This window comes from Chrysemys picta, chromosome 18 (assembly GCF_011386835.1).
Source record: "Chrysemys picta bellii isolate R12L10 chromosome 18, ASM1138683v2, whole genome shotgun sequence".
Lineage (NCBI taxonomy): Eukaryota > Metazoa > Chordata > Testudines > Emydidae > Chrysemys > Chrysemys picta.
In genome coordinates this window covers 6,515,158-6,542,045 of record NC_088808.1, presented here as the reverse complement: position 1 = coordinate 6,542,045, position 26,888 = coordinate 6,515,158, and the positions used below count along the sequence as shown (strand labels likewise).

General features: G+C 50.6%; 2 protein-coding genes across 4 annotated transcripts in view; one reads left to right on the top strand and one right to left on the bottom strand.

The window, feature by feature from the left end:
* The window catches only part of LOC101933733 (ficolin-2-like), a 52,634-nt gene extending 26,305 nt beyond the window's left edge, over positions 1-26,329 (bottom strand). For 2 of the 3 annotated variants that reach the window (XM_065571970.1, XM_065571971.1), the window contains exon 1: positions 26,191-26,329. The gene's annotated coding sequence lies outside the window, so the exon portion shown is untranslated. Of the gene's footprint in view, positions 1-18,526; positions 18,605-26,190 lie in introns of those variants that run through there. The other variant, XM_065571972.1, reaches the window with a different exon arrangement.
* On the top strand, positions 896-17,359 carry LOC101933997 (ficolin-2-like). Its single transcript, XM_065571969.1, has 10 exons — positions 896-1,045; positions 2,670-2,783; positions 5,256-5,309; positions 6,345-6,380; positions 6,769-6,804; positions 8,323-8,358; positions 9,121-9,248; positions 10,195-10,324; positions 10,895-11,029; positions 15,298-17,359. The coding sequence occupies exons 1-10, from the start codon at positions 964-966 to the stop codon at positions 15,549-15,551; spliced, it is 1,005 nt and encodes a 334-aa protein (XP_065428041.1). The 5' UTR covers positions 896-963; the 3' UTR covers positions 15,552-17,359.
* Positions 26,330-26,888: the final 559 nt, after the last annotated feature.

Genomic DNA, 26,888 nt, shown 5'->3' with positions numbered 1-26,888 from the left:
CTCCTCCGTTACTTCCAACCGATGCGTCCCCAGCTTGTAACTAAAATTCTTGTTAGTCATCCCTAAATGCATCACCTTACACTTTTCACTATTAAATTTCATCCTATTTCTGTTACTCCAATTTACAAGGTCATTCAAGTCTCCATGCAGAATATCCCGATCCTCCTCCGAATTGGCAATACCTCCCAACTTTGTGTCATCCGCAAACTTTATCAGCCCACTCCTACATTTGGTTCCGAGGTCAGTAATAAATAGATTAAATAAAATGGGACCCAAAACTGAACCTTGAGGAACTCCTGTTCTGCCTTGGGAGCATTTCAACCCTTTCTGCACCCACTGGGTAGCAATCCCTAGTCAAGGGAGTCACTGTCATGCATATCATTCATATGTAGGTTACAGAAAATTCCCACTTTGTCACGGCCCTCTCCTCTCAGAGATCTCCTTAGAACACACTTCTTCCAGGAACTCTTCTGGTTTACATAAACTAGTTCCCTCTGTCACCTTTTCCTTCTCAGTTTCACAGTTTAAGTGTATTGGGGTGGAGAGCTTATCTTACTCTGTGGTTTGCAAAGTGCTGTGTACATTTCCTACACTACAAAAATGATTAGTAATCGTGATAACACATGAAAGTGTCCCTCATGCAGTAAAAGTTCAACGTGGCCTGAATCTCATAGCTGAAACTCTCCTATAAAGCACACCCAAAGCCAGATTACAGGAACATAAGTGGGTCTGAGTTTTAAAATTAGGTCACCATGGCTACTGAGTGACTACATGGGTCTCATTTTCCCCTGAAGCAATCTCATGGGAAAGAGAATGTGGAGGATGAATGGATGAGGAATTGGGAGGTGGAGTTTACTATTTTATTTATTGCCTATATAAGGCTTGTGTTGCCCTGAAACGCTGAAGCAGAGAGACTGGGACAAGAACACAATTGGAGCTGGCATTGCAGAGGAAGCATCTGCTATGGGGACAGCGACACAGCAAACCCTCATCGCTTTACTCTCCATAGCAGCAGTGGTTGCCAAGGCAGAAGACACCTGCCCAGGTGAGAGAGAGAGACAAATCTGCTACTTTCAAAGATCTGGTCCTGCCTACGTCTTCCTTTGCACAATTGAGAGCAAAGTAGATTTGAATGGACTCTTTATAGACTTTATTTTATAACCTCTCTCCAACGTGGCTGGCCTCTTCGGATAGGAGAGAAACCCCAGGGTATCTAGAATTAATTATCATCAGATTTTCCAGGGCAAAAATAAACTCTGAAGAGAAGGTAGTTTGCAGTTGTAGTATAATTGCAGCATTTCGTTGTCTAACCCTCTCTAATCAACAACAGTGCTGTTCAAAGCATATTGCTGGCATGCTGTATTAGATAACAGATCTGTGGGACTCTATACACAGGCATTTTGAGGTCTTTCTTGAACATGCTATCCACAGAAGAGTGCTGGAATTTATACAAGTTGAGTCTCTCAAGAGCATTAAAAATTGCACACAGCCATCCATTTAAATGCCATAACAATATCTGAATTGCTACAATAGAGAAATACAGAATGAAATTCCATCCTTCATGAGGTCTCTTGTGCCTCAAGATTGCAACACGTCAGCAAGTTAGGGAGGACCCACATGGTTTTGGGTAAATAAGCCAGCCTGAGTTTCAACACACACACACACACACACACACACACACACACACACACACACACACACACACACACACACACACACACACACACCTCTCTTGAACCAAATCTAACTTTTCTGAAGTTAGAGTGAATTTCCTGGTTTCATCCAAGACCAGAAGCCATATTAATACGACACCACAAGAAAACCTATTTCATGTGAGATTCTGACTTGGCCCAAATCAGTGAGTACAAGAAATCTCAGCAGCTCTTGCTTAATTTCAGGGCCTAGGAGATCGATACATTTCAGAGAACCACCCATGATCTGTGGTTCTCCCACTGCTATCTTAGGATCAGCCTATCTTTGAAGCGGAACCAGTTTAATAAATACATGTAGATAGAGTAAAAAGCAACGGAGAGTCCTGTGGCACCTTTAAGACTAACAGATGTATTGGAACATAAGCTTTTGTGGGTGAATGCCCACTTCATCGGATGTATCGACGAAGTGAGCATTCACCCACAAAAGCTTATGCTCCAATACATCTGTTAGTCTTAAAGGTACCACAGGACTCTCCGTTGCTTTTTACAGTTCCAGACTAACACAGCTACCCCTCTGGTAGATAAAGTAGTAATTGATCTGTATAAACAGTTCTTTTATCATCATCTTCACAGCAGTATATTGTGTATTTCATTTCTGAGAGAGAGATGATTATTTTTGCATTTATAGCTAACAAAGGAGATCTGTGGGTTCTGATCGGGATTTGATCAGGAGGCTGGATGGTCCCATGGTTTGGTCACTAACCTAGGAGGTCGGAGAGCACGGTTAAGTCCCTGCCATGCCACATACTTCCTGCGACATTAGGCAGGACCTACCTCACAAGGGGGTCATGGGGATTAATATATTAGACTGAAGTGCTCAGTTGCTGGGGCAATAGGGCCCTACAAGTACCCAGAAATGGGTCTGGCAAGGTTCCCCACCGCCACCACCCTTTGAAGACGGTTTCAGCTCCCGAGACTCTTACAGGAGTCATTTGTTGGATTTGTTTGTTACTCCAGAAGTGAGGATAGTGGGACTCAGTGGTTCCGATAAACTCGCCGTTCTCCAAGGATGCCCTGGCATGGCTGGTGCCGCAGGACCCAAAGGTGACCCAGGAGCTGCAGGACTGAAAGGTACATTCCCAGGTGCTGAATGAGAACCTGATTCGAGTGATGAGGAGGATGGATAGACGTGTGAATGATTTCTTTATTTTTTCTTCATTTTAATAGCTTCTTGACATGAACCACTGGAGAAAGCAGACATGAACAGTTCTGATACCAGCTTAGTTTGGGGATTTCTATGATTTGATGTTTGGGTTACTTAGGGATCTATTGTAGGTCATGTCTTCTCATAGCCAGCATTTAGCAACACTGTCTGTAACTCAGCTCTCTTTTGGACACCGGTTTTGTTTGTTTTAAAGAGTAGCTGCACTAGGATTAGGATTGCCAACCCTCCGGGATTGTCCTGGAGTCTCCAGGAATTCAAGATTACTCTTTAATGAAAGATGGTCATGTGATGAAACCTCAAGGAATACGTCCAACCAAAATTGGCAACCCTAACTAGGAGGTTTATAACAAAAGTAGCCAAGCTGTGTAGAAAACAGTTAGTCACACCAAACAACTCCCACATCTCGACCTTCCTAAAACCTCAGCTAACCCTGAACGTACAAACGACAGTCAAGAACCTGGGTGGCTGAGCCCAGCAGCACAATCTGAAGCTTACCAGCCTGCATATCTAACAGCCCATGAGGAGGACTGCTTTCCAAAGGCAGGAGCCAGTTACAGAAGGTTTGCCAAGACTAGACTGTAGTCCTGTTTTAACTAGAGTTAACTGATTAATAGCGGTTAATTGGCAATTAGCACAACGTGGGCCCTAGTCTAAATGCTCCACAAATGTTTGTTCCAAGACAAGTGTTTGTGGCTCAGCCTAGGGTGAATGACAAAATATTTGTGCTCAGTAAACAGGTGATCATGCCCAGCTTCCTCAGTGGCTCTTCCACCCTGAAGAGTGACTTAACTCAACACTGTCCAAGATAAGCCATGCCCATGGTCATCTCCTGCTCTGACATGGACTCTGGAGCATGTACCAAATGCTCTCGATATGGATTTCCATAGATGGAAAAGTCTTCACCCCGGAAGAAGCCCTATTCTGTCCCAGAGGGAAAGCATTCTGGATGTATTCACCTGCCTGACACTCTGAATAACCCTGCTGGCTGAGGTCTCCTGGATGCTTTAGTAGAGGACGAGAAGTGTCTCTCTTTGCTAGCGCTGTGGTTGAAGCTAAGAAATGCAAAAGTCTCTGCATCTAATGGACTGGAATACAGTTTGGGTCCAGCACTAAAGGCACTCTCATCACCTCCCCTTCTAGTACATCCATCACGAGTGCCATGGTGACTTGTGAGGACCTCTGGGCAACAATCTGTCAATGATTGGGCAACAGAGTGATTATCATTCCTCACTAAGCCACTGGCAGAGTTGACCCATAGTTGAATAATACAGAGTCCCGTTTGGTCCATCAACTTTTGATATCAGGCCATGCACAGAAGTACACCACCAGAAGTGGCATGGGAGTAGTCCCTGGAGGTGCGATGTTGACCCTCAATGGTGTCACCCTCCATTTCCAACACCATCCCAAAGACAGCATCCAGAGCATGCCTGTAAACAGGAGTTTAGCCCCCAAACCAGCTGGTGTAATAATCCATGTCATGGAAGCCTTGAGATCCTGAGCCAACACACTAGAGTTAGCATGGATCTGCCCACTGAGGCCACTAAAGACAATAATAAGCGTTCAGTCCTTGGAGGAGATACCCCCATCATAGGAATAATTGCCTTAACTATCCCAATTACAGTGTAAGACACTCACTCTGCAACAGACATGAGCTTAAAAGAACTCTGCTCTCAGAGTGTCCATTTCCCCTGACTGGCAATTCACAATGGAAACACAAGGGGTGCCATGGATAGAGAAATGAGCTGTTTGTTTCTTGGGGACATCATTCATGTCTAGCGTATTGTCCCCACCATGTGGGACCTAGAAGACAATCTAGGCAATAAATATTGGAGCCGCTAGCTGCTAAATCTTTGAGATATTCATAGGGTCAGATTTACAAAAGAGCTCAGCTATCACTAAGGTATTGAACTAAGTGGCCAAGAGGGAGGGTTTTTTCGTTTGTTTTTAAAGGCCGGAATGCTGGATGTGAGCTATTTTGAAATTTAGCCCATCAAGATTAAACCTTCAGGGTTACTCAAACTTCCCACTGTGTGGGAGTGTTGCTGTGAAGTCAAAAAATTTGCTGCCAGAGCATTTTTCAGGCAGTCATTTGACCAAATAAATAAATAAATAAATAAATAAATAGCAAATATAGCATTTCCATTCATTTCTTTATCTCACCCATCACCATGGTATCTGGGCATAGTTTACATAGCTTAACAAGTTCATTAATGTTTCCAGTAAGAGCAACTTCTTCCTACATCCTCTGGCTTTAAGACAGAGGACAAAGAGGGAACTCCCAAATGTAACATGTGTGGAAGAAACAAACTCCGTGTCTTAGTAAACTATGTCAACATTTGTCTTGTAAGATATTTAGTCTCTTTCTCTGTGTTGTGTAGGTGTTCAGGGAACACAGGGAATCCCTGGGAAGGCAGGACCACAGGGGCTGAAAGGTAAAGTAACCAGTAGAAAACCTTGTGCTCTTGGAAGGTGATAGAGATAACAGCCTCTGTCCTAAAAGCATTTGTGTCTTCTCTCCAAGGAGTATGTGCTCCTTTGGGGGCACCTGACATTGGCCACTGTCAGAAGACAGGATACTGGGCTAGATGGACCTTTGGTCTGACCCAGTATGGCCGTTCTTATGCTCCTTCGAATGTACAAGGTGGCTAAATCCCAGCCCCTCTTTTGTAGCCATGAAGGGCCATGCACAAAAATGAACGGGTGCAATTTTCTGCCCAGGTAGCAGGGGCAGAATACCAAGAACCCACACAGGGCTATAAATGCCCTGTGCCTCATGGAACCCTGCTCCAGAGGATCTCCTGCTATGGGAGGGAGAGTAGGGACAGGCAGGGCCGGCTCCAGGCACCAGGCACCCAAGCACATGCAGTCGGCGGGCTCTGGCGGCACGGGGGGGCGTTCCAGAGGCACTCGGCGGGGGCGGGCTCCGGCGGCGCAGCACTCGGCGGGGGGGCAGCGAGGGGCTCGGGGGGGGGTTCTGGCGGGGCTCGGCACTCGGGGGGGGTCCGGCATGCGGCGCTCGGCAGGGGGGCGGCGCGGGCGCGGCGCTGGAGGGGGGTTCCGGCGGCGCTCGGCAGGGGGCGGGGGCGAGCTCCGGCGGCGCGGCGCTCGGCGGGGGGGCTCAGGGGCCGGCGCTTTTTTTTGCTGCTTGGGGCAGCAAAAAAGCTAGAGCCGGCCCTGGGGACAGGACAGGGAGAGTGTGGGCAAGGGCAAGATTGAGGGTAGATCTAGCAGATCAATGGAGTGGTGGAACCACTGGCCATTCCCCAGGCTGGGAGAAGGAGCAGCAGCTTGATTGGAGGCTGTAGTAGTGATCAGAGAACACTCCATGGCCTGGCGAGGATGCGGTGAGCTCCTAAGCCAAACCTTTGCCATAGGTCTTGATCATGGGAACAGGATTTGCCTTCAGCTCTGAGCTTACAACTCTGAGATGCCTGCAGCTCTGCTAATCCTTTTCATTCTCTTATCAGGGGACAGAGGTGTTGCTGGTCCCCCAGGTCCAAAAGGTGAGAGCTCAAATCATTCTTCTTGTCTGGTTTTATGAAGCCACATTATCTAAGGTGATGGACTGTGACAGCTAGTAGAGTCCAGGATGGGCCCAATTTTCACATGTGCCAGGCCTTATCAGGACTTCCAAGTCCTGCCTTTGGAGACTGACATCAACACCTAGGCAGGCAGAAGGGGCCCTCTGAAATTCTTCCTGGTGGACACATTCAGCAAGATACTTCAGCAGGATTCTGCTTCAGTAATTCCATTCATAGCACATCCATGTCATACACTGGGGCCATGTTTCCAAGCTTGGATGCCTTAAAGCGAGGCATTGCTTAAGCCCTACACAGATTAGGGTGTCATCGCCAAGTATCACAAGGATTTGACCCTGTGTTGTTTCTTTAGGTGATAAAGGATCTCCTGGAGCACCCGGAACAATAGGTGAGAACCTCTGCCCTCTTTCATACCAAGAGCCCCGGTAGTTTCATCTTTAAAGTGCAACTCTGAGCTAAAAAGGAATTCCTTTGAAGTAACACAGTGGGGTCCCATTGGAAATTTGATTAGTTTACAAGTAAAAGGTTCCCCCCCCACACACACACACACACTTACCAGCCTTGCAAACTCATCCTGAGATCTGAGAGTCATGCTGGGTTCTTCCCTTTTTGTTCATCACCACCAGTAACAAGTGCCTTCATTTATACCTGGGGAATACTATAGTGTTCAAGTTGTGCCCTTAATCAAGTCTATGCTGTCCTATTGATTTTGTTGGGATTACACAATTCTAAGTGACCAGAGTTTAGTAAACAGTACTGTTGATGTGGCACCAGAAGAAGAGTCTAACACCCTCTACCACAGAGGTGGTCACATGAATAAAGAGCAATTTTAAGAAGTTTGTGTATTCAGAACAATATCTATTGAGGTGTTGACAGAGTCAGAAAGGGCCATTTGTACATGGTCACTCTTCAGAGTAGAACTGTATTTAAAAGCATAGGACACAAACAACAAACTGATTCCCCTTCCCCGCCCTCCCCCCGCAATATTTCTGTAACATTCATAACTGAAGTGAAGCCTGCCGAGTGAAACATTTTTTAGCATAACAAACATGTCAACATGTGGCCATCCAAGTGTTGTAACAACTCCCCTAATTACACACAGATGACTTTTTGGCCAGTGCCAGAACTCAAGTACCAGGAATATTTCTAACGTACAAATTAATCAAATTTGAGGCAACACCATTCTGAGTAGGGGTTTCAGTTAAAATGATCCAGTTAGCCCATAATTCCCATCCCCATGTGAATCCTGAGAGAAAGGCCAGTTTCCTGCTTAAATAAAGAAGTATCCTTCTATAAGAGATGGGATGACTAATAACAACCCTTTGCTCCCCTATAGCTCCTTACCTCCAAGGATTACAAAGAGCAATTAATAGATCTAAATTCTTCTAACACCCTGCCCATGTTCCCTAGTGCACAGGGGGGATGCTACATTCTGAGGGTCCCAGGTGGAGGAGGGCTGGTGCAACCTGCTTCCCCATTCATGGCTGGCCTGCTCCATGGTCCAGCAGAAAGAAACAAACAAACAAACAAAAAGAGGATGAGCTTTTTACCCGCAAGCTATTTGCACCCTCAAGGTACTCCGGTGTGTGTGTGTAGAATTCCCACAAGTGCACAGACTAAAATTGACCCTGGCTGTTGCCTAATCCTAGGACACCCTTCTCATCTAAGGAGGGCAGGCGTCTGCAACTGCTCTCCCTTGGTGGGAATGCATCATCCAGTTGACAATGAAAGAACCACCAAGGAATAATGGCTCATGAAAATACAAACCCAGCAAACTTAAAACAGATGCCACTATTTGTGCATCTCAAACCCAGAGGCACGTAGTCGTAATTGACAAGCATTTTTATGCTAGACACCATGAGCAGTTTATCGAGTCACTCCTTTCTAATTTCATTTTCCTGCACAGGAGAGCGAGAGCTGGACAGCGTCCAGTGTAAGAAAGGTGAGTGTTTCCTGGAATTTCTGCTCAATCAGTTCATTCTGCTCCGGGGACATGGAACCTCGCTTCAGAATGCAGTCACATTTGATTCTCCCACCGCTGTTGTAGGGGTCGTGGTGTTTGTCACAAATCCCTGGCCATGACAAACACACATACCCAATGGCAAAGCTCATTTGAAATGGATATTGTCTTTAAAGAACCTGCCTCAGTTTCAGAGCTAAAACCACGGAGTGGAGTTTTCAGTAATTGCACTCACCCAAGGTATGAGCAAAAAGAACAGGAGGACTTGTGGCACCTTAGAGACTAACAAATTTATTAGAGCATAAGCTTTCGTGGACTACATTATTATGCTCTAATAAATTTGTTAGTCTCTAAGGTGCCACAAGTACTCCTGTTCTTTTTGCGGATACAGACTAACACGGCTGCTACTCTGATACCAAGGTATGAGAAGACTAATAAAGCCAGTACCAATGTGAGAGCTACAATACACAGACAACACGCTGATCAATGGGATGGTTGCATAGATTGATGCCCAGGCCCCCAGACAGTTGAGAACTGAGGATTTTTCTGCTCTTCGTCAGCTGGTTTTGTTCTTAAGACACTAGACTGGCACTTAGAAGATCCAAGTTCAATACCTGGCTCTGTCACAGAGGTTTAGTTCCAGTAAAGTGGGCTTTGTGATGTCTCTTTATCTGTGTTTTTGTTCTAGAAAGCTTGCAATAATGTTGAATTTTAATAAGTATTTTAAATTCTGCTTCTGCCCAGGAGCAAAAAACTGCAAGGAGCTGTTAGCTAGAGGGAACACCCTGAGTGGCTGGTACACCATCTACCCCCATGACTGTAATGCCATGACCGTGCTGTGTGACATGGACACCGATGGTGGGGGATGGATTGTAAGTGAGAATAACGTGTACACAAATATCAGAGACAGAAGCTTGTTCTGCAGGACGGTCCCAGGATGCGAGAAAGTGGGTTCTTTGCAAGCTAATCAATAGCCCATGACACTGAATGACATTCCTATGGATTTCGCTGAGGTTAGGTTTAAATTATTTTGAAGAGACTAGTTTAATTCACCCTTTTCGTAAGAGCTGATGCAAAGGACTTGTTATTGAATACTGCCACTAAGCTACTGCCTGGTGGGCCATAGTGGCCTGACCACCAGAGGGGGCGGAAGCCAGAGAAAACATAGGAGCTGTTCTTGGAAGGAGCTGTATCAATATTTAGTTTATCATCATCTACACCAAAAGGCCGTAGTCCCTTTTCCCCATAAGTTCTCCTGCCGCTCACGCTAGTCCAAAGTTTCCTAGGGAAGCAGTTCCCCGGCCTGTACCCAGCTCTCCCCAGCCTTAGTACCTTTCCCCCAAAGGCAATTGCCTCTCCTGCTGCTCCTTTCTGAGGTGGTTTTCCCTGTAGCTCTCCTTCAGCGTTCGCCCTGCACATTGTCACTCCTCCTCGGAGATTAGCTGGGTCTGGGTTATATAGGCCCAGAGCCCGCCTACTCCCAGCAGTCTCTGAGGGGATTGGTTAATTGGAATCAGCTGCTTAGGTTCCCCACCCCCCCAATCACCACCATGTGACCGTTCACTCTGTCAGATATATTTTCAATGCTGTGGATAGGGGATTTAGATGTACCATTCTTCACGGTGAACATTTACCCAAGAAGGGCTGAGCGATTACTCAACTGAGACTGAAATGGATTGAAGCCATTTACACCTGAGTAGTTGATGTACCTTTGGAGACTGGGGGGAGGGGTCTTTTTTGCCCTTTTTTACCCAGCTTTTATTAAAGGCAGACACCGCTCTTCAGTTTCCTGCATGAGCCCCTCTCCTTTCCCTGTAGGTTTTCCAAAAACGGGTAGATGGTTCCGTGGATTTTTTCCGTGACTGGGCTTCATACAAGAGAGGTTTCGGCAGCCGGCTGTCAGAATTCTGGCTGGGGAATGACAATATCCACCTGCTGACATCCCTTGGTAAGAGATCACGGATGCAGTTTTTCAGTCTAATCCCTCCTCCTTGCAGGGAACAGCGGGACACGCTAACAATGGTGAAAATAGTGATAAGGGGACTGAGCCGGTTTTTGACGACCCTGCTGGGAAAAGCTGCTGAAGCAGAGAACGCTGTATCTCTAATGGAGAGGCTGGATCATTTAAAACATAGAAAGGGCTTTAAACAGGCTGTCAGCCATCTGATGGCTGAAGCACGCAGGGGCACTAGTGAACTTCAGGGAAGGAGATGGCTCTGGATACTCGGGGCCAGACTCTTCTTTGCTCTGCAATGCAAAAATGAAGGGAAATGCTCTCGTTCTGACTTGCACTGGTGTAAACGGTTACAGAAGGGGCAAAGCGATGGAAAATCAGGCTGTCTCTTCTCAGCAGGGGGTCGGATGCTGCGGCACTGTCCTACTAGACCAGTGACATTGTAGGGTAGAAGTCAGTTTGGTAACGCCAGCCCTACTGCAAATATCGGGCTGAGTCAGGTGCAAAAAGATTGAGCACATTCTGCTTTTGCACTGTGTTTCACGATCACATTGTTTTTAACAGGAAACCATGAACTCCACATTGACCTCAAAGACTTTGAAAACAACACGCAGTTTGCCAAGTACAAGTCATTCAAGATTGCAGGAGAGACGGAGAAATACAAACTGGTTCTTGGAGACTTTCTTGGAGGCACTGCAGGTAGGTTCTGGGCAGCGGCGGCTCCAGGCACCAGCACTCCAAGCGCGTGCCTGGGGCGGCAAGCCGCACGGGGTACCCTGTTGGTCCCTGCGAGGGCGGCAGTCAGGCAACCTTTGCTGGCATGCCTGCGGGAGGTCCGCCGATCCCGCGGATTCAGTGGCAATTCGGCGGCAGGTACGCCGAATCCACGGGACCGGGGACCTCCCGCAGGCATGCCGCCGAAGGCAGCCTGCCTGCCGTGCTTGGGGCAGCAAAAAAGCTAAAGCCGCCCCTGGTTCTGGGCATGTCTTATATCTTTCACAGCACAAGAAAAACAGGCCCAACCAACAGAGAGAGATGACACCTTGTGGCAAAAGCAAAATAAATTCCTCCCTGGTTGTCATAACTGTTTAATCACTGGGGGGGGAAGGGAGGAAAATGTGCATCTAAGACACAGGATCAAATTTATTTACAGCAACTGGAAACTCAGTTCCAGGCAAGGAAACACTGACAGAGGGACTGGAAAACAGGAATCTTCCCTATAGCATTGGAACAAATGCTGGATTGATTAACACTGTGCAATCAGTAGGGTCGCAGAGGTGGTAAATCAGCACCAAATGCGGCCCATTGTTTTTGTATTTAGCCTCCAAATCTCTAAGATGATTTCACTAGCGACAACTGGAATTCTGAACCCACTTGAACATCGTTGATTTGAAATTCCATCAGGGCTCTATTAACCACTTGTCTGGTTAGGGACGTCTGTCCTTAACGGCGCACCAGAAAAGAAACCCTAAGGCGGTGAGGTGGGAGGCCAGTGAGGTCTCTGCTCTAAGCTACAGTGTTCATGTACTCCCACTACCACCACAGACGCACTGAAGAGATGCAACGTAATATCATTCCCAAAGCACTGCATTCTTCTAGTGACTTAGCGACCTCATTCCCAAAGCACCTCTTGTAATGGTGTGAAATCACAGGGCACTGTGGTCACGCTGCCGAGTGAGAAGACCCAGCTTTCCCCATATTGAGATGAGTATATTTAATAGTTGTTGAGTACCCGCACAGCCCCCACTAAAAGTATGTGTAACCCGCACACCTCCTTGGGTGTGGTGTTCTGTCCCATCAAGTGGCACCGAGACCACTTAAAGCTAGGGTGACCATATTGCCCTATTCTGAATATGGGACACCTTGTAAAATTGCTCATATTCAACAGGAATCAATCAGAACTATGTAGTAGCCGCTCCCCCCTCCCCCCCACACACACACAATAAAAACTCCAGAGCCCAGCAGGGAAAGGGGGCCCCAGGGGTCCGGGGGGGCAGCCTCAGGCATAGGCGTAGTATGACTTCTATTTTGGGGGGCAGGGGCCAGCAGGGCTCAAGCCAACCCCACATGGCGGGTCCAGGGAGGGAGTGCCACCCAGGGCCGGCTCTAGGTTTTTTGATGCCCCAAGCAAAAAAATTTTTGGCTGCCCCCGCCCCCAGCCCTGGGCTCCCCCTGCACCCCCCTGCCGCCCCAGGGCTCTCCCCCACACCTCACCTGCACCCCCCTGCTGGGCTCTCCCCCACCCCACCCACACCCCCTGCTGCCCCAACCCTGGGCTCCCTCCCACCAGTGCTGACTCTGCCCGCTCCCCCCTCACCTCCAGCCGGTCCAGCACTGGCAGGGTCGGGGTAAGCAGCGGGGCTCCCGGGCCCTCTCAGCCCAGGGTCCCCCCAGCCAGGACCAGCCGGGACCCGGGACCGCCCTGGCAGGGGGCTGAGGAGCTGGGGCAGGGCAGCCTCAGAGGGAGCGGAGTCCCGGAAAGCGGGACGCGGCCCCGCACGGCAGCGCCCCGGGCACTGGTCCCCTCTCTGGCCCCGCTGCTGCTCCTGGCCGCCCTGCCGCAGCCCCTGGGCAGCTCGACTGCTTCGCCCAGCCCCGGCTGCCCTGCCCGAGTATCCCGCGCTCGGAGCCCACCCGGCCATAAGGTGCAGGCGCTGCTCCCCGACGCAAACCGCAGCGGCCCCAGGCGTCCCCCATGCAGGGCCAGCTCTAGGCTTTTGCCGCCCCAAGCGTAAAAAAAGGCTGGCTGGAATGTCACCTCTGAAAATGTGCCGCCCCAAGCATGTGCTTGGTTTGCTGGTGCCTGGAGCCAGCCCTGGCGCCACCTTCACCCCCTGACTCACCTCAGGAGGCCACCCAGCCTGTATGGGGTGGGACAGGAGGGAGGGAGGCACAACCAAAAATTATAACTCAAAAGGTGTGTGTGTGGGGGGGGGGTCAGCTCAAAAAGTTTGAGAACAGCTCAGGATGCAGGCAGGGGGTAGCTGGGAGGGGTGCAGGATGGGGGTAGCTCAGGGTGCAGGCAGGGGGTAGCTGGGGGAGGGGTGCAGGATGGGGGTAGCTCAGGGTGCAGGCAGGGGGTAGCTGGGGGGGGTGCAGGATGGGGTAGCTCAGGATGCAGGGAGGGGGTAGCTGGGGGGGTGCAGGATGGGGGTAGCTCAGGGTGCAGGCAGGGGGTAGCTGGGGGAGGGGTGCAGGATGGGGGTAGCTCAGGGTGCAGGCAGGGGGTAGCTGGGGGGGTGCAGGATGGGGGTAGCTCAGGATGCAGGGAGGGGGTAGCTGGGGGAGGGGTGCAGGATGGGGGTAGCTCAGGGTGCAGGCAGGGGGTAGCTGGGGGGGTGCAGGATGGGGGTAGCTCAGGGTGCAGGCAGGGGGTAGCTGGGGGAGGGGTGCAGGATGGGGGTAGCTCAGGGTGCAGGCAGGGGGTAGCTGGGGGGGTGCAGGATGGGGGTAGCTCAGGGTGCAGGATGGGGGTAGCTGGGGGAGGGGTGCAGGATGGGGGTAGCTCAGGGTGCAGGCAGGGGGTAACTGGGGGAGGGGTGCAGGATGGGGGTAGCTCAGGGTGCAGGATGGGGGTAGCTGGGGGAGGGGTGCAGGATGGGGGTAGCTCAGGGTGCAGGCGGGGGGTAGCTGGGGGAGGGGTGCAGGATGGGGGTAGCTCAGGGTGCAGGCAGGGGGTAGCTGGGGGGGGGTGCAGGATGGGGGTAGCTCAGGGTGCAGGCAGGGGGTAGCTGGGGGGGTGCAGGATGGGGGTAGCTCAGGGTGCAGGCAGGGGGTAGCTGGGGGGTGCAGGATGGGGGTAGCTCAGGGTGCAGGATGGGGGTAGCTGGGGGGTGCAGGATGGGGGTAGCTCAGGGTGCAGTCCCTGTTCCCTGAGGGCTCTGCCAGCCCCACCCCTGCGGCTCTTACGGGCTGCGTGCTGAGGTCTGAGGCGCAGCCAGCAGGAGAGGAGGGAACACCCTTGGCTGCCTGCTCCATGGCACCAGCCAGAGGCCCAGTTGCCCCACACTGCCCGGCTCCAGCCGCAGCTCTGGCTTCAGCCCTGTGGCAGGAGCCAGCGATCAGGGCATCAGCCCCACGTTTCCAGCTTCAGCTCCACACCCGGCACCGGGGATCGGGGTTGCAGCCCCATGGGGGGCTCAGGCTCTGGGTTTCAGCATCGGCGCCCAGTGACCCCCCCTGAAAGCGCTTGCAGACCCCAATTGAGAACCCCTGCTTAAGGTGTCACATGGCGAGAGGTGACACACACCCCTAGCCCCTCACACACGAGGCTGCCTCTCGTCCTACGTGATGTGTCATCTTCCTGCCTCTCCACCCGGCCTGAGGCCACCACGTGCTCTCACGGACGAGCCACCGCCTGCCCACCCTCACTCGCCAGCCACAAACAAGACACGGCCGGGGCTGCGCTGACTGACCAGAAAATAGTGGACAATTTGCCTGTTTTTTAAAAAAAAAGGGGGGCAAGACACCTGCAATAGGGCTTAAATACGGGACTGTCCCATTAAAAACGGGATGGATGGTGAGAGAGATTGAGTCTGCTCTACAGCTTTAGCTAACAGGCAGTCGGCTTTTAGCTCATGTGATAGAGGTTCATGCACTAAGCTCTAGAGGTCCCCGGTTCAGTGCCGGCGACCGGGGTCTGTTGGCGTTACATATGTTTGTATGTGTAATTTCCTATGTGCTGCCTTTTCCGCCTTCCTCCACTAAGCACAAGAGCCTTTCTCCCGCCCTGCAAGGGTTTCCTGGTAGTGAAATAAGCCATCCCGTGGCAGAACTCACTGGCTGGGATTTGGGGAACTAAGCAGGTGATCACGTATGACAGCGCAGCATATAGTACGATAATGCTGAGTGCCGTGGCCTGAAATCCCTGGAAAGACCCTCATCCACTTCAACGGGCTTGAGATCAGGCCCTGGCAAGACAAGGAACTGTAACATCTTTGTGACAAAGTAACAATTATTTTCCACAGGTGATTCACTAACCTCGCACAAGGACATGCCGTTTTCAACCAGAGACCATGACAACGACCTGGGCTCAAACGCTCGAAACTGTGCTGCAATCTACAAGGGGGGCTGGTGGTACAAGGACTGTCATTGGTCCAACCTGAATGGGTTGTACTTGGCTGGTGCCCACGCTAGCTTTGCAGATGGGGTGAACTGGAGGACAGGCAAAGGATATAATTATTCCTACAAACAATCAGAAATGAAATTTAGGCCTGTCTAGCTCAGCCAGCAGGCACACGATGAAAGAGAACTGCTCTCTGGTTCTTGCCTGTAACAGATTTCTGCCAGATGTATTTTCCTGGCATTGCCTTCTCCTTTCTCCCTCCAACGCCTGGGTCCTAAGTGTGGCTAATGCTCGGATCTTCATTGGGGTACCACTGATTTCACCTGTTTCCTCGGCTTCCACCTGTGCGGGCCTTCGCTGCCCAACTAACAGAGCTGCTTCACGTGCTACAGGGCTCATGGCCGGGGATAGGAGCCAAAGTGGCTCCCTCTTTCTAGGCACTAAGTAGCGACAAGCTTAATCTCCACTGAGTCGGGCTTAGACGCCTGCTCATGTCGTTAAGGGAGTGGGTTGGGACTCCAGAGATGGGGGTTCAGGTATTGCTTCTGCAATCCATTTCCGGTGTCATCTTTGGCAAGTAACGTAGGAGACGACTACACCGCAGCTGGGAGGTGTAATTCCCAGCATGGGTAGATGTACATGCACTAGCTCTGATCAGCAGCAGTTGGGCTGCGACACCTTGGGCGAGCCACCTGAGGGCATGCCTGGGACCTTCGACGGGCTTGGGTCCGCTCAAAAGCGTGTCTCTCTCAAACACAAGTTGGTTCACTAAAAGCGATTTAAATTAAAAAAATTTAAATTAATGGAGATATCCTATCTCCTAGAACTGGAAGGGACCCCAAAAAGGTCATCCAGCCCCCTGCCTTCACTAACAGGACCAAAGTACTGATTTTGCCCCAGATTCCTAAGTGGCCCCCTCAAGGATTGAACTCACAACCCTGGGATTAGTAGGCCAATACTCAAACCACTGAGCTACCCATTCCCTCACCCACCTGGTCTCTCTAGGATTGTACTCAGGGAGCTTGCCTCAGCCTCTGCTCACATCACTGCGGCCACACTGCTACTTCTAGTGCACTAGCTCGATCAGAGCTGCAGCGCTGTCATCTCCCGGAGCTGGGAAGTGCATCTCCGGCTCCAGTGCAGACCTACCTTTAACCTCTCTGTAACACGGGGACTGGGCTCCTTCCATTCACCACCCTTTGTCTGTGTAGTTCGCAAGCTCTTTGAGGCACAAACTTTCCATGTGTGTTTGTACAGCACTTAGTGCCAGGGCGGGAGGGGGGGTATTCCACATCCCATTGTGATGCAAATAATAATGGGAGTCCTTAGACTTCTCTCAAACCCAGACCCACACCTTCCTCTGCCTTCTCCCCCTACCACTGGGGAGACAGGGCCCTTAGATGCTGGCCTATCACTTCTCTTCTAAATAAGCATTTGCCAAGTGCATGTCTGGGGAGTAGAGTCTTCTCTGCAGGAGAAAAGAGGCTGTAAAATAACGATTGTTCTAGCTATGTATTGGAGCAGCCCGTCACTATGGGATCCAAGCCTTTCCAGCTACCCCCAGGTTTAACTTGGTTAGTATTTTCCAACATTAATCCTCTCACAGATCACAGCTGAGTTGAGTCTCTGCTCTGGGAGCAGCTCTCTGAGCACTTTGCTCGCGTTTCCGGCTCCTGCTGATGTTGGCTCTGGTTCCATCCAGACCCCTCTGGAGCATGGCATGGTTTGTACAGACTCGCTTGCCTGGAGGCTGCTGCCCCACTGAGTGACAGCTGTGACTTAGGGCTGCTTCGTTCCCAGGACGTTTCTTCATGTTCATCCAAAGCCACAGAAGCCATCGCTGTGTTGTGGGAAACGGAGCTGTGACCGCAGGGAGTGAGAACAATGGAAATTCCTACCACCCTGACTGCGCCATATCGCTGATCATTTTAAACTCTAAATAAAACACTGTATTGTACATCAAATCTCCTTTTCTGCGTGTTCCTGAGGACTGTACGCTTTGTTCCATCTGTCACCCGAGTGCATTACACACACCAGGGATTCTGCATCAGACTCATAGACTTTAAGGTCAGAAGGGACCATTATGATCATCTAGTCTGACCTCCTGCACAATGCAGGCCACAGAATCTCACCCACCCACTCCTGTATCAACCCCCTAACCTATGCCTGAGTTATTGAAGTCCTCAAATTGTGGTTTAAAGACCTCAAGGTGCAGAGAATCCTCCAGCAAGTGACCCGTGCCCCACGCTGCAGGGGAAGGCGAAAAACCTCCAGGGCCTCTGCCAATCTGCCCTGGAGGAAAATTCCTTCCCGACCCCAAATATGGCGATCAGCTAAACCCTGAGCATGTGGGCAAGACTCACCAGCCAGACACCCAGGAGTGAATTCTCTGTAGTTACTCAGATCCCAGCCCCATCTAACATCCCATCACAGGCCATTGGGCATATTTACCTGCTAATAATCAAAGATCAATTAATTGCCAAAATTAGGCTATCCCATCATACCATCCCCTCCATAAACTTATCAAGCTTAGTCTTGAAGCCCGATAGGTCTTTTGCCCCCACTGCTCCCCTTGGCAGGCTGTTCCAGAACATCACTCCTCTAATGGTTAGAAACCTTCGTCTAATTTCAAGTCTAAACTTCCTAATGTCCAGTTTATATCCATTTGTTTTTGTGTCCACATTGGTACTAAGCTTAAATAATTCCTCTCCCTCCCTGACATTTATCCCTCTGATATATTTATAGAGAGCAATCATATCCCCCCTCAGCCTTCTTTTGGTTAGGCTAAACAAGCCAAGCTTTTTGAGTCTGCTGTTCACTACATGCTTTCAGAGCTAATCCTTTAACTCCGGTACTAGAAGCTCATGCTCTCAGATCCAGAGATCCTTCTTCCAATCTCACAATCCACCCAGGGGTCGTCACATATGTCAATGATGCACTTTCCCACTCCACTGTGGGGGACTGAGTTTCCAGATGCTGTAATGTAACCTAACCTGGTGCATCAACTGCATGGTTTTCCCCTTTAAAAGTTTAAGCACATAGATTGCGGAGGGGGAGGAATCGTATTGCTCTGTTGGCCTTGCCTAGTTTTCCCTCTGCTATAAAAGGTACAGAAGTTGCCCAGGACCTACCTGCAACCCCATCAACAAAGTCTCCAAGAATGAGCTTGTATTTCTCAGTCTCCCCTGAAATCCAGAATGACTTGTACTGAACACAATTCTGTGGTTTGCCAAAAGTCTCTGAGGTCGATGCGCAGCTCATTGTTTGTCAGGCTTGACAAAGCCCTGGCTGGGATGATTTAGTTGGGGATTGGTCCTGCTTTGAGCAGGGGGTTGGACTAGATGACCTCCTGAGGTCCCTTCCAACCCTGATTTTCTATTAAGAAAATAGCAATCCATTTTCCTTATTTGTTATTTTGCACAACCATTGAGTTCTTTATTGGGGAACCTCAGACTTGGCCTGGGGGTGGCAGCTTACCACGCCAGTGCTGCCTTATAACAAACTCAATCCCCCAGTCTCACCTGGCCATTAACAGAGCACTTTGTCTCTAACTAAGAAGCGAGAAGCTTTATCCCCCTCATGATACATTGAGCAGAAGGAGACACTATCCTGGCTCCACTGATTTAGCAGAGGATCATTATTGGCTACTGCCATCAATGCACATGGCACTTTACACTACAGATCCCAATGGATGCCTGCCCTGAACAGCTTACAGTCTAACGGCAAGATTGTGCCTGTCCCTTGTGCAGATGCACGGTGGGGACATACAAAGGCCTGTCACAAGCACAGTCTCTGTGCTCAGGGACCGTTCACTCTCTATGCCCTTGGGAATGCACATTGCTCCAAAGGGGACAGGGAAAGGTGAGAAGGACACAAGGCCACCACCCAGCCTCAGCTCTGAACCAGCTGCAGAGAGCAGGCTCCAGCCACCTTGCATGCTGATGGTCTCAGGAAGAGATTGTGCTCCACCCCACTCCCAGGGCATAGCTGTGGGTAAATCATGCAAGCAGGGCCCAATTCATCCCTCTGCCAGTGTAAAGTCTCGCATAGGGAAGAGGGGCTGGGTAGTGCTCCCCTCCTCAATCCTGGAACTGCCAAGGGGCAATTCAGCCCCCAACTCGGGTCAGGGATGCCCCAAAGATTGCCCAACTTGTAGCTAGCTTCTCAAGACTTTTTTTTGAGCTTTGCAGCAGGATTACCAGGGAGCAGGACCGTACAGGGCACACCCCTTCCCGGCCCCAGAACAGGCCCCATCCAAGCCCAGCATATTCCAGATCACCCCATGTACCAGGGGTTCTTGGCAAGGTCCCAGAGCTGGTCATCTGCCTGGCCTGGAGGATCTCCCAGGGGGCTGTAGGACTGTTTTGCAGCCTCTTTACCAGGGGTATTTCTGGTGTGTTTCTCTCAGTCCACGCAGAGAGCATAAGAAAAAATACGTCCGTAATATAGTTACCAAATGATGTTAACAGGTGAATATTGTCATTCCCAAACCAGAATTCTGTCAGCTGGTTCCCAAACCTCTCTTGTATGAGTTCCCATAATGGAAAAAATCCACTGCCCCATCTCTGGGAAAACCTGCAGGGAAAAGAGCAGGGCTCAGGTGGGAGGCGGCACAGTGGTTTGGGTTCTGAATAGGGAATAAGCATTTGGGACCATACCTTTTCCCTTGGTAAATTCCCACCCCCTCCTCCTTCTCCCGCCAACTCCGCTGTGACCCTCAAGAATAGCAGCTGCTCCAGACCTCAGTTTGTGAGCATGTTAGAGAGAGATCTGGGAAACTTCCTCTCCCCTGAGCAACATAGCACGTCACCTTTTACAATAAACTTAATCCTCCCAGACTCAGAGTGGGAGTCCCCAAGCAGCCCTGAAACACAAGTCTTGATTCCTGTATCTGTCTGCCTTCCATTGCCACCAGAGTAGACCCTTCGTCTCGCTTAACAACACTTGTTGGATGGGTGGCTGCAGGGCCGGCTCTAGATTTTTTGCCGCCCCAAGCAAAAAAAAAATGTTGGCTGCCCCCCGGCCCAGCCCTGGGCTCTCTCCCCCCCCGACCCGCACCCCTCTGCCGCCCCAGCCCTGGGCGCCTCCCCACCCTCCCACCTGCACCCCCCTGACGCCCCAGCCCTGGGCTCTCCCCCCCCACCTGCACCCTCCTTCTGCCACAGCGCTGGGTCACTGGTAACTCGCTCCCAGGGCGGGTCATTCAGCAGGAATTTTAGATGTGCACAGAACACAGGCAGGATTGGTTCCCATATGGTTACAGAACTGCAGTAAAGTGGAACAATTTTCAGCTTGTGTGATTGGAGGATATCTGGATGCATATTATAAGACTGTCCTACATAAATGAGGAAAAGTTGAGGTGCCTTTACTATTCTTTTCTTCCACTTTCTTTCTATGGGGAATTGCCAATGCAATATCACTGTCTTCCTTTTAAACAAAACAAAACAAAAAAGGGCAATGGCGGTTGAAAATAGCAATTCCAGTCCTAATAACCACTGGGAAGCATTTCTTGCTCAATTTGTTCTACTTTTTCTACAGCAAGTTACAGTGGATCAGTATATTTGATTTGGGGGAAATGAAGTAACAGCTGCCCAAACTGAGCTTGAGCACTCCTGAATTTTGAGGTGTTCAAATCTGGAAGGCAGGTGCTGGGGGGGGGGGCTGTGGCTCCGCGGGGGAGCGTGGCAGCATGTATGCAGCAGCGTGTCTCACGCTGCGTGAAGCCAGACACGCTGGTCTGAGTGGCACGGTAAGGGGGCTGGGAGGTTGGAGAAGGGGTAGGGAGTTCCGGGGGGGGGGGGGGCAGTCAAGGGACAGGGAGAAGGGGGGGTTGGATGGGTCAGGGGTTGGGGGGGGGCAGTCAGGGGACAGGCAGTAGTTGGATAGGCATGGGAGTCCCAGGGGTTTGTCAGGGGACAGGTAGGGGGTGGGATTCTAGGGGGGGAAGTTGGGGGGGTCTCAGGAGGGGGCAGTTGGGGACAAGGACCAGTGGGGCTTAGATAGGGGGTGGGGTCCTGGGGGGCAGTTAGGGGCAGGGGTCCTGGGAGGGGTGGTCAGGGGACAGGGAGCAGGGGGGTTGGATAGGTTGGGGTTTCTGTGGGGGGCAGTCGGAGGGGGTGGATAGTGGCAGGGTGGGGCTACCCTCCCTCCCTGTGGAGTGTCCTATTTTTTGAATGTTAAAATATGGCATCCTTACTTACAGCGCAGCTCTCCATTCACAGCAGGCTGCAACATGAGGTCTCAGCTACCTCACTCCCTCCCCCTCTTTCCTGTTGGTAGTGGCCAAGGGAATGCTGGGAAATGTAGTTCTTTCCCTGCTCCAGGGCTGGCTCTATAGGCTAGGGTTACCATTCGTCCGGATTTACCCGGACATGTCCTCCTTTTGTGTGCTAAAAATAGCGTCCGGGGGGAATTTGTGAAGCACTCACAATGTCCGGGATTTCCCCCTCCCCCGGCTGGGAGGGCTGCAGGAAAGTCCCGGGCTGGACTCCAGAGCAGCTTCCTCCTCCCACCCCCCCCTCCCTGCATTCTGAGCCGGCCGGCAGCTCCTCCTGCAGCCCGCTCCGGCAACCCTGTGCAGGGCCAGGGACCGGGTTTTGTGTTTTGCAGGGGAGCTCAGCCATGTGTCCGGCTGGCACAGAGCCCAACACCCTGTTCTGAGCAGCAGGGTAAGGGGGGGGGGGGCAGGAGAAGGGACAGGGAGGTTCTGGGGGGGCTTTTGGAGGGGAGTGGAGAAAGTTTTGGGCAGTCAGGGTACAGGTAGGGGGTAGGGTCCTGGGGGGCAGTTGGGGGGGGGTCTTAGGAAGGGGCAGTTAGGGGACAAGGAACAGGGAGTCTTAGGTAGGGGGTGGGGTTCTGGAGGGCAGTTAGGAGCAGGGGTCCCAGGAGGGGGCAGTCAGGGGACAAGGAGCGGGGGGTAGGGGGCTGGGAGTTCTGGGGGGGAGCTGTCAGGGGGCAGGAGTGGGGAGAGGGATCGGAGCAGTCAGGGGACAGGGAGCAGAGGGGTTTAGATGTGTTGGGAGTTCTGGGGGGGGGCTGTCAGGGGGTGGGGAGTGGTTGGATGGGGCGTGGGAGTCCCAGGGGTCTGTCTGGGGGTGGGGGTGTGGATAAGGGTTGGGGCAGTCAGGGGACAAGAGGCAAGGAGGCTTAGATAGGGAGTGGAGTCCCGGGGGGCAGTTAGGGGCAGGGGTCCCAGGAGGGGGCAGTCAGGGGACAAGGAACGGGGGGAGGGTTGGGGGTTCTGGGGGGGCGGGAAGTGGGAGGGGCAGGGGCGGGGCTAGGGCGGGGCTCCTCCCGTCCTCTTTTTTGCTTGCTGAAATATGGTAACCCTACTATAGGCAGGGAGCTAACCAAGGAACTACAGCTCCCAGGGCCCCCTGTTGGTTCTCAGCTCCCATGCTGGATCCCTGCCGCCCCTGCAAATGGGCTGCCCCAAGCACGTGCTTGCTTTGCTGGTGCCTAGAGCCGCCCCTGGGTGGCTGGGCGCAGCAGCTGAAGCCATTCTGGGAAAATGATCGTTTTCCCTTCTGAAACGATGCTTTAAACACACAACATCATTCACTTTTATATGGCTGATGTTTCCTGGCCCGGATCCTCTCAGGATATAAACCTGCGGTGATTTTCTGCTTTGAGACCAGCTCCCTGTTAGTGTTTCAGGCCCCTGATACTGCTGGTTTTAGAGAGTCAATTCTGGATCATTGCATCTGCACATTAGGGACGTTTCCCTTGTGCAAGATGTAAGAAGCATATCCCCACCTGATGGGAAACAGAAGGGAGTGAGAGCAACTGACATTCTACATGGACAATTTTTGTAACTACTGTAAATAAAATAGAGCATTGTAGGAAATGGCGCTGTGCTGTGTTTTTATTGATGGGAGTTGTGGATGTAAATCGCTTAGGTTATGTCTACACTTATGGTGGAGTGCAAAGTACAGGCTCTCCACGTGTAGCTACATGCTGCAGTGAACAGCGGGATGCATCCACCCTGGCCACTGCAGAGTGAAGCGACCTAGCACAGTGAACAGTTCAGGCAATGGGGAGCTGCCAGAGCCTTTCCCCGCCGCTGGAGCCTTTCACTGCAGTAGGGAAAGGCTCCAGCAGTAGGCAGGCAGTGGGACACTGCACTGCTAAAAAGAACAATGTGGATGTGGGGCGGCACTGCTGGGGTGTGTAGAGAGCTGAGTAAGGTACATACCCTGGGGATTATGGTGCGTAGGGCATTCTACTAAGCCATGTCTCACCAGCTCCACTGCTGTTTATACCCGTGCTAGCTGGGTGTGCAGCGTCTGTTCTCGGCACACTGCCAGAAGTGTGGATGTAGCCTAAAGCAGCTTTGGAAATCTCCACCCATGCATAAGGAAGAGAAGAATCCAAAGCCCCCGTACTTGAAAGTACAATGACACAATGCCAAACAACTCTTTTGAATCAGTGTTCCCGTTCCTTCCTAGACTGTTCCAGGGTAGCGAAGGAGCGGAGCAAGTGCTAGCAGCCAGATGGGAAAGTAACGCTGTCCTGAATGTGTTCAAGGGTCGTACCCAACTGGATATGATCTAATGGTGAGGAAATAGAGGCGCTATGCTCCAGACATCTTTAGTTGTAGGTGCCACCTGGTCCCTCAAAATGCTTAATCCAAACTCAGCAACATTCAGAGATTCATAGAACTTAAGGCCAGAAGGGACCATTAGATCTAGTCTGACCTCTTGTACATTGCAGGCCCTTACATGTCACTCAGTTACTCCTCTGTGGAGCCCAATAGCAAGAGCTAGACTAAAGCATTTCAGCCCTCAGGAGGTTAAAGTGTGGCATGCCACACACACACACACACACACACACACACACACACACGCACACACAGGTGAGAGCACGATGCCAATAGGCCCCTGCAGTGGCAGAGAATTAGGTAGGGGAGAGCACTGATGAAGTGAGATAGGCCCATCTGGGCCTAGGTGGTGATCCATACCCCATGCTGCAGAGGAAGGTGAAAAACCCAAAGCTGCTTGGCAATCCGGGGGAAATTCCTTCTTGACCCCCATTCTGGTGATCAGTTTGAACCCAGGCAGGAAGATTCACAAGCCATGGATCTGAGAAATAGGGCACTGACCCACCCCATCCAGTATCCTGTCTCAAGCAGTGGCCAATCTGACGCTTTAGAGGAAGGACAAAAAAACCCCACCAAACCCAGAATACATTGAGTCAATTGGGTATCCGGGGGGGGGGGGGGGGGGACGACCTTCCTGACCCCTGACGATGCCAACGGAAGCCCTCACACATGAAATTTGATTAGTTGCTGTCTTAGTGCAGACCTGCAAGAGTTCTGACTATTCTGAGGGTAATGCAGTGTCCCTTTCTCTCCAAGGCCCATGAAGGAAGGGAATGAACAGGGGCTTCATAGAAGCTGCCATGTTCCCATCAGCAATTAAATAAGGGGCACTGTGTTTTAACATCAGATAGTCTGTGTCAGTGTAGGTAGAGCTCATTCCCAAAATGATCTCTTGCAACAATTCCTCTGTCACAATCTCAGCCATTCAGCATTTTCCCAGATACACAACGTCCAGCAATAAAAGCCAGAAGGTGCAGCCCACTGCTCTTGGACACCTCGGGGATGAGCACAGGATAGGTAGGGAGACAAGTGGTTGAAATCTGCAGCCTTCCTGTGAACCTGCCCCTTTGTTCTGATTTATCCCCTGTTCTCAGCCCTGCTGACACATCTCCCTCCCTAACACGGATGATAACCAGGGCCGGTGCAACCACTAGGCAAACTAGGCAGTGGCCTAGGGTGGCAAGTGGTTGCGGGCACCCAGGGCTGTCCTCAGGCATAGGCAGTTGGGTAGGGCACCTGAAAATTTGGGGCACCACTGGGTCTTAGTGTCCACCCGACTGGTTTTCCTATCCCTGTTCTGACCCTTCCTGCAGGCTCTGAGTCTTCCTGGGAAGAGGATCTAGTAGTTAAAAGAGAAATAGTGTCCAGCCTGCCAGACCCATTAGCACAACACTGAAACTGTTCAAGAGCCATTCCAGGGGTAATGAAGACATTTAACAGGCATTTACCAACCCCCAGGTATATACTGTCAGTTTCTGAGTAGACTGACAAAAACCAGTTGTGCATGACTGTCATATTTACTCAGAACATGTCAGTCTACAGGACCTTTGTTTAAAAATATTTCATTAGTGAGTTGGTGAAGATTATAAAAATCACATCTCTAAAAAAATTGCATAGATTTTTAGATGCACAATCATCTTTAGCCTTAAATGCTTGGATCTTCCGACATATGGTTTTTTAAATAAATTATTCAAAAGACACCCCCCTTATCTAAAATACACATTTTAATTACTATAGTAAAAAACACACCACACAACTTACTTCCAAAGTCTTCTTGTCCATCCATTTCTCCCTTCACCCCCTCTCCCTCCCCCACCCCCACTGAAGGAAGCAACAGCCCTTTGCTTCCAGATGCTGGACAGAGTTTCCCTTCCTTTACTTCTGACTATCTGATGAACTAGTTTTAAGCAAAATCTGTACCTTAATAAGATATAAAATCCTTTGTTATGCCTAAAATCTTTGGAAACATTTTTTAAAGTTGGTGAAGTTTCATAAACATGTGTATTGTTATGGAGATCACACAGAGTAAATTTGTATTCCCTTTTTCTAAAAGCAATGAACATTGTTGTGAACACACTAAACCTCTGTGACTGATTAATTTAAAATAATGCCTGTTTCAGTGAGTTAAATATAGTTGAAGTACACCCCGCTGGCCGAGACCCTGAGAGCCCAGGGCTACGAGGTCCAGATACACACCTTGATCGTGGGAGCCCTGGGCTCGTGGGACCCCCACAACGAGCCGGTTCTGAGAGCGTGCGGAGTTGGTTGACACTATGCCCGGCTCATGAGACAGCTCATGGTGTCTGACATCATCAGGTGGTCCAGAGACATTTATACGGAACACATCACAGGACACCGCCAATACCACACTGAGTAACTGAGACCGCCAACCAGGGAAATAACCCACTTCCTTCCCTGACGGACCAAGGGACGCACCCTACCCATGTACTCATTCGCTGCACCGATACTGACTTGGACTCCTTATACATTCCGTGGGTGGCATACCCAAGCCACTTATCCACTGACATTTGAAAAACCTCTTGCACCCCGATCTGGGTCTATGCTGGTTATGTGATATGTATGTCTCTTCCCCCTTGCAACCAACACCTGTAATCCCTCATAACCCAAGCCTGACCCCAGATGTACAGTACCTTCCCTCTTCACTTGTGTATATTGAATTTTAAACATTCACTTTAATAAAATATTTTAATCTGGAATGATTACTTTATGCAGGTTTAAGAGTACATTTAAAATATAAGATCAGCTTAGAAATACTGATTAAGAAAATGTAAAACAGAGAAGAGTTGCATCATGTATTCCATAATATTTAAAGTTGTATTCAGCAAGACAGCTGACTCACCCTTACTACAAAGGGTTTGCAAATAAATGTCTGA

Bases quoted from the DNA above. Each gene is read 5' to 3' on its own strand.
- LOC101933997 (XM_065571969.1), top strand. From the start codon at position 964: ATGGGGACAGCGACACAGCAAACCCTCATCGCTTTACTCTCCATAGCA. The intron at 1,046-2,669 runs GTGAGAGAGAGA...TTGTTACTCCAG, and splicing joins GGCAGAAGACACCTGCCCAG to AAGTGAGGATAGTGGGACTC. The intron at 2,784-5,255 runs GTACATTCCCAG...TGTGTTGTGTAG, and splicing joins AGGAGCTGCAGGACTGAAAG to GTGTTCAGGGAACACAGGGA.